Consider the following 6,638-nt stretch of genomic DNA (forward strand, 5'->3'; position numbering starts at 1 on the left):
GTGGTCGAAGACAAGTTGTGTGTACTGAAGGTGGAATGCAAGCACCAATACCAATCAATCAAATGGATCCACAAACAGAAGTGATTATTATCGCTGCACCTGAATACAATGAAAATGATTTAACGATTGGACCGATTTTTCAACAATTCAAACGTTTAGAAGAGTTACAGATTGTACGTTCCAATATACCTGCAATTGGTAAACATTCATTTTGGGGAGTACCATCCATAAAAGTATTAAATTTAACGCATAATAATATTTCAAATATTTATGATCATAATTTCATCGGTATGGCGAATTTACTGGAATTGTATTTATCAAATAATCGTATAGATAGTTTACCCAGTGGAACATTTCGTCATTTATCAGAATTAAGAGTGTTGAGTCTAGCACATAATCGTATCACGGAATTGGTACCACGATTGTTTTTAAAACTGGGTAAATTAAAAAATTTGGATTTAAGTGGGAATCCTTTGAAAGAATTAACGCCAGAAGTATTTAAGGATGTACAGGTACGGTTCGGTAATTCTACCGTAGTATTAATTTTTTTTTATTTTATTAAAGTTTTGTGATTTCTCAACCGGAGTTAACTGCATTTATTTTCAATCCCAAATGGAGGTAAGGTTAGGTTATATTGGCAGTCCACGAAGGACACACTAAAGCTATAGAGACCATTGTCATACAATATATGTGTTTTACCACCTTTCCGCTGGTAATTGCATTTATCAGCTCCTCAATTTCAGAGGCTGAGTGTAACCCTACGCTCGCTACCCTAAGCATATCGCGAACGGAATTGGTTACGCCTTAACCAACTCAGCTAATAGGGTGACATCCCCAAAGGAAGAGTAGTAACAATTATTTTATGTCCAGTTCTCTAACCTTAATGGAAGTGTCTGATTCAAATATCATAACGGAAATCGGAGTTGTTATTTCGTTTTACCTGATCAAGTGACATTTTTTGACTCGGGTATTTATTATTTTAGAGAACATTTTAAAGTCGCAAATCTGTTCAAAGATTAAAGTTTTGATTTAAAATTTGTGACTATGAATAGATTTAGAACCAACTTAATGTGGAATTTAAAGAAAATAATTGTTTTTTCAGTTTTGAATTTAATTGTTTCATGAAAACTTTCTGTAAAATAAAGAATTATAAGTACTTCTCTAATCGATCTATCTAATAAAATAAATAACCGCAAGTAAAACTGTCACACTCATTCACTGACTGGCCTATACAAATTGTAAAGCACTTTCAGGTGAGATAGACAGATGCTATTTTTTTAGTCAATGCGGTATTACACCGAAAAATCGAAAAAAAACTCAAAATTGCGTTTTAGTTCTACTTCATTTTATTAAATATTTTTTAAAGTTTTCATACATTCATGTAATGTAATTTTCTGTGACGCCAAAATTAAGTAAAATATAATTGAATAAAGATGAGAAATCATAAAAATTAAGGAGTTATCTTTTTTGTTCAATTTATTTTTATGGTGAGCAATAGTTTTCAATTTGTTTCAGGAGCTGAGAGCGTTGCGATGTCGGAATTGTGCTTTGAGAAATATTAATACACAAATTTATCATCTACTCCCATATTTATCAATTTTAGACTTAGGTGATAACGAGTTTAAATACATCACACCAGATGAATTTCATGATTTACGTAAACTAAAAGCATTATATCTAGATGGTAATCAATTACCTGTTGTACTAGAACATACATTTGGAAATCAAAACGAATTAGAAATATTATCTTTAGCACGAAATCGTTTAGCAAAAATAACCAATGCGGCCTTTACAAATTTAACATCGTTACGATACTTAGATATCAGTTATAATAAGTTGTATCGTTTAGATACAGAAACATTTCATCCAATCGCTGAATCCCTACAATATTTAAATTTAAGTGGAAATAATTTAGCGATTGGTGAATTGAAATATGTGTTACAAGTTGTCACAAAAGTTCAAGAATTGGGATTAGCCAACATGAATTTATCTGATTTACCACTTGGATTACTAATCTATCAAGAAAATCTTGTGAAATTAAATCTATCCCATAATCATTTTTCTTTCTTTCCCATACAAGTTCTATCACCTATACCAAAATTACATGAAATCGATCTGTCATCGAATCGGTTTCGTGGTTTAGATGAAAAAGTTCTACTTAAATTAGAAACAGTACCAATAGTACATTTACAAAATAATTCATGGACGTGCGATTTATGTCATATAAAAGGGATGATATCAACGTGGCATGAAAATATGAAATTATTACAAAATTTAAGATGTATACATCCTAAGGCTTTAGTTGGACGAACAATTGCGTCCTTATCACGAAGTGAAGTCGATTGGTGTAGTGCGAGAGATTATGGTTCTAATACATTTGATGAAAGTAATTCAAATGGAGTTGGAGCACATAATTTTTTAAGTGAAGAAGGTCGATTGGGAATCATTGCAGCTGGGGCCACATCCATGTTGTTGATAATAACAGGTAAATTAATTTTTTCACAATGAATTCAAAATGCATCTATTTTTTCGTTTTATAAGAGCTTTTCTGTTTTCAAATAAGGGCATTTTATTATCACAGCTATCCACGATACCAGACTTGTTACAAGACGAATGATAATTATTAGTTTGTTCTTACATTTATTAGTAGGATATTACACTATTGTATAAGAATAATATCAATTTTGTTGCTTGGATATTCTAAAGCAAGCAGTTTATAAATCAAATATCAATAAATTTTCGAAAGTTTTAAACTTTATATTTAATTTTCTGCCTATTACATCGCTGTTGGGAGAGGTAAGGAGACATCGACGAGGGTAATGTACGAAAAAATCATTACCATCTTCCCAAAAAATATTTACCGACGATAGTGTTGGCTCCGGCTTTCTCAATGTATAAATTATATGCAAATATTACGCCTTACTTTTCCTAATGCTACGTTTTCAGCCACACATAGCGGTCAAACTTATTACACCCCTTTTTTTAGCTCGGGGGTTAAAAAGACTCGCCACCATGCTAGAACTTTCTATTTATATTGGTCAGGCAATTATTTCTAGTTTGCTTACACGGCGTTCTTAACTAATTTTTCATCCATTTCACCTTACAGGTATTGTCCTAACCATTGCGATGTGCTATTCTAAACGACATGCAGCCAATTACTATACAAATGAAGAGAAACGTGGTCCAGAAAATGAGAAAATATTTGAAAATCCCACGGCGATATTAGGTGAAAATGGTGAGATTAGTTTTAAATTTCCATTAGATATAAGTCAAACAACAAAACAAAAGAAAATGGTGTCAATATCATCGACAATCGATGAAATAACGAAAAAAGATCCACAACTCACTGTAATTACAAACGGTAATTCATGAGTGCGACAAAGGACAAATATATATTCTTATGAATAAAAAAAATATATACAACAAAATGAATAAAAAGAAACGAATAATAATTATATAGAAAATTAAAAAAAAAATGGTTGCCTTTTCTTATTTAAAATCGAAATAAATAATAAAAACGAATATAAAAATTGAATTTAAGAAAAAAAAATGCATAAAAAATGATACGAATTCACAGGAACGTATTAAGTTTAGGTATTTTTCTGATCATTATCATAATTGTTATTTTTATTCCATTTACTTCCTGTAATCAAATTAAAATATTGAAAATTTTTACATTTTAAGAAATTATGGAAACAGATTACATTTTCCATTCACAATTTTGTTTCCATATACTATTTTCATTTGAAAATATAATAAATTTTATATTACCAAATTACAAATTAAGATTCCTTTTCTATCGGTACAAATTACCTCAAATTCTTAAGCTATAACTAAATCACGCACAAATGAATGATTCATAATTATTGTCACTAATAAGGCACTTAGTGGGAGGAGTTAGCCCTTAGACTTCCAACATAGTAAGACTCAAGTAGACTTAAAAATGTGTTTTGATGTTCTCTGATCTGGAATGAATATTCTGTGAGATATTATAATTAAAAATATATGTATGTTCTATATTAGAATATAGAATGTAGAATAATCGAAATAATTCGATGAAAATATGTAGAATATTCCACAATATTCGATACAATTCGTTGGAATTCAAAGAATTTTCTACAACTTACGAGGAAGATTATTGAAATTCGCTTGAATAATATGGAATATTCGAAAATTCTTGATACAATTATGTCAAATTCTTTAGAATGATATAGAATTTACGAGAAAACTTCTTTGCAAAATTCTAGAAAATTCATATATACATATACCGAGGGTTCGATTTTAATAGCTCACCCGAAATATTTTTTCTCTTCAACGAAGCGTAAAAAAAAAGTAACCTGAGCTAAACTTATTCTGGGAGGGGTACATCTAAAAGCTACAATCAAAAATTTTTTTTATTGGCAATAGTGGTCGTAAACGTAGTTCGGTGGACATCGAATGCAAAAATAAAAATAATAATATAAAAAATGTATCTTTATGTTAATAAAAAACCAAGTATTTTTGCTGGAAGCAAGAAGCAAAGACCGATTTTTCGATTCGCGTCGATTTATTTAGGCTTATTAAAAATGAAAATAAAACAAAAGTTATGTATTATTTTATTAAGAATATCTTTCTTTTATCTCTTATCAGCTATGAGCAATAGTGAGAATTATATTTTTGAGGACCTCTTCCGTAGGTAAAAACTTTTACTCGAGTCGATTAAAGTCGGACAAACCGGTATAACTTTAAATTAAATTATGACGGACACTTAATATGAAATACTTAGAATCTTTAGATTTTTGTTGTTTTTTTAAAAAGGAATCTTAATTTCTTAATTCATAAGCTTTCAAAACAAATCGTTTGTAAAAAATATATTTCTTAATATTTAATTTTTAAATGTGCCAATGATATAATTTCTATTATTATTACTAAGAATAATTTAATACGATCCTGTATTTTTTTAACGTGTATGTGTGTGTGTGTGTAAGTGACTGTATGTAATTTAATATATTTATAATATAAATCGAAAATTGGAAATGTACATATAGATAGAAGTTTGATTGATTTTTCCAACAACAAAAAAGAAGTACGTATTATATGTTAATATGATCTCTTTGATTACTGTATACAATGAGAATTAATTGGGGTGACATATTTCCAATTCTCATTTTTTATTTTTATTTCAGTTCTTTTTTAATATTTTGCATTAAATTTTTATTTTAAATGGTGTTGTAATTTAATTTTTTCGATGAATAATTTTTTCACGAATTAATAGTATATACTTTAATCAACTTGAAAGTAGTCTTAGTGATAGAAATATAATGAGTAACATTGAATGGTCTAGACATATGTATTCCAAAATGTGGTTGGCGAGCTCCTGGGGGTCGCAAAGCCTCTACAAGGGGGTTGCGAAGAATCGCAAACAATAAAATAAATAAATTTCAGAAAAATCATACAAGGGTTTGCCCCTTGATTTCGTTCTACTTTCACTAGTAGTTGTCGATAATAATGATCTTTTGAGAAAGGACACCACACAAAATGAATGTAAATTGGGTCCCTCTCAATTTGGCTGAAATTGTGAAATTTTATAGTTATCGACATTCTGATCGAAATTTGTCATCGGTTAAAAATGATCATGGAGATATTTTTAGAGATATACGGGAAGGAAGTGTGTGATATTGGCTCCTTTTATATATATCCATTTTCAATAAAAATGACTGCAAGTTACTTCAATAAATTTAATTAGGTACGTGAACTAAACATTAAAACGAAGACTTTCTCTTGTAAAACAATTGGGGATAGACTGATACCATCGGGTCGGCCGTGTTGTTCATACGTCGCTCATTCTCTCTAATCTAATTCTCCTCGGATGTAAAAATATATACCTCTTTTAGGTCTTAATTGTTAAGATCTTAATAAATATTATTTATTTTTGAAAAGAAATATAATACGATTGCACTCATTGTGCAAATTTCGCAGGCTTGCGATAATAATACTGTTATCCCACTAGTATCGTAAATAACTGTTGTACATTTTCCAACTCTTCCACCAAAAAGCATACCAAAATGCTAGAGCAGTGACATAACTAGTATAGAAAAACATTATACTTCATGCTTCATCAATAACATTACAATCTATTAAATTTTTTGAACAAAAACCTTCAATAAATATCATAGTTATTGTTACTACTACCATTAAGATAGAAAGTATAAGAGAAGAAGTTATTTGAATGAATAAAGTTTAGGTAGTTTCAAAATGTCTTTATTAACTAAATAATTGTTATATTGTTACAACTTCTGTATGTAATATCTCCATTAAAATTAATAGTTAGTATCAGGGGAATCCCCTTGTGTAAATGACATTTACATCATTTATACAATAAAACGTTTATAAAAGGATTCATTCTACTAACAAATTGACAACAATATGACAACAAAACCTATCTATAATATGTTATCTATGAATTGAAACAAAACACAATCAAAGCTATAATATACATCTATAATATTACAAAAAGAGTAGTCTATTTTTGCTATGTGCGTTGGTCACTGGAAAACGGCTTAAGTTATCAAAATGAGTTTTTTTAAGTAATTCACTGATTTAGATTTCTTCATTTTATACACAACGGCAAACAACTAAAAATTAAAGTATTGTGTGAA

The 6,638-nt window shown here is 29.3% G+C and overlaps 1 protein-coding gene across 1 annotated transcript; it reads left to right on the forward strand.

The window, feature by feature from the left end:
* Window positions 1–290: 290 nt before the first annotated feature.
* LOC123292346 (leucine-rich repeat-containing protein 15-like) lies at window positions 291–3,372 on the forward strand. Its single transcript, XM_044872974.1, has 3 exons — window positions 291–512; window positions 1,516–2,485; window positions 3,107–3,372. The coding sequence occupies exons 1-3, from the start codon at window positions 291–293 to the stop codon at window positions 3,370–3,372; spliced, it is 1,458 nt and encodes a 485-aa protein (XP_044728909.1).
* Window positions 3,373–6,638: the final 3,266 nt, after the last annotated feature.

The sequence above is a fragment of the Chrysoperla carnea genome, chromosome 1 (genome assembly GCF_905475395.1).
Source record: "Chrysoperla carnea chromosome 1, inChrCarn1.1, whole genome shotgun sequence".
Classification (NCBI taxonomy): Eukaryota; Metazoa; Arthropoda; class Insecta; order Neuroptera; family Chrysopidae; genus Chrysoperla; species Chrysoperla carnea.

Bases quoted from the DNA above. Each gene is read 5' to 3' on its own strand.
- LOC123292346 (XM_044872974.1), top strand. From the start codon at position 291: ATGGCGAATTTACTGGAATTGTATTTATCAAATAATCGTATAGATAGT. The intron at 513-1,515 runs GTACGGTTCGGT...AATTTGTTTCAG, and splicing joins AAGTATTTAAGGATGTACAG to GAGCTGAGAGCGTTGCGATG. The intron at 2,486-3,106 runs GTAAATTAATTT...TTCACCTTACAG, and splicing joins CATGTTGTTGATAATAACAG to GTATTGTCCTAACCATTGCG.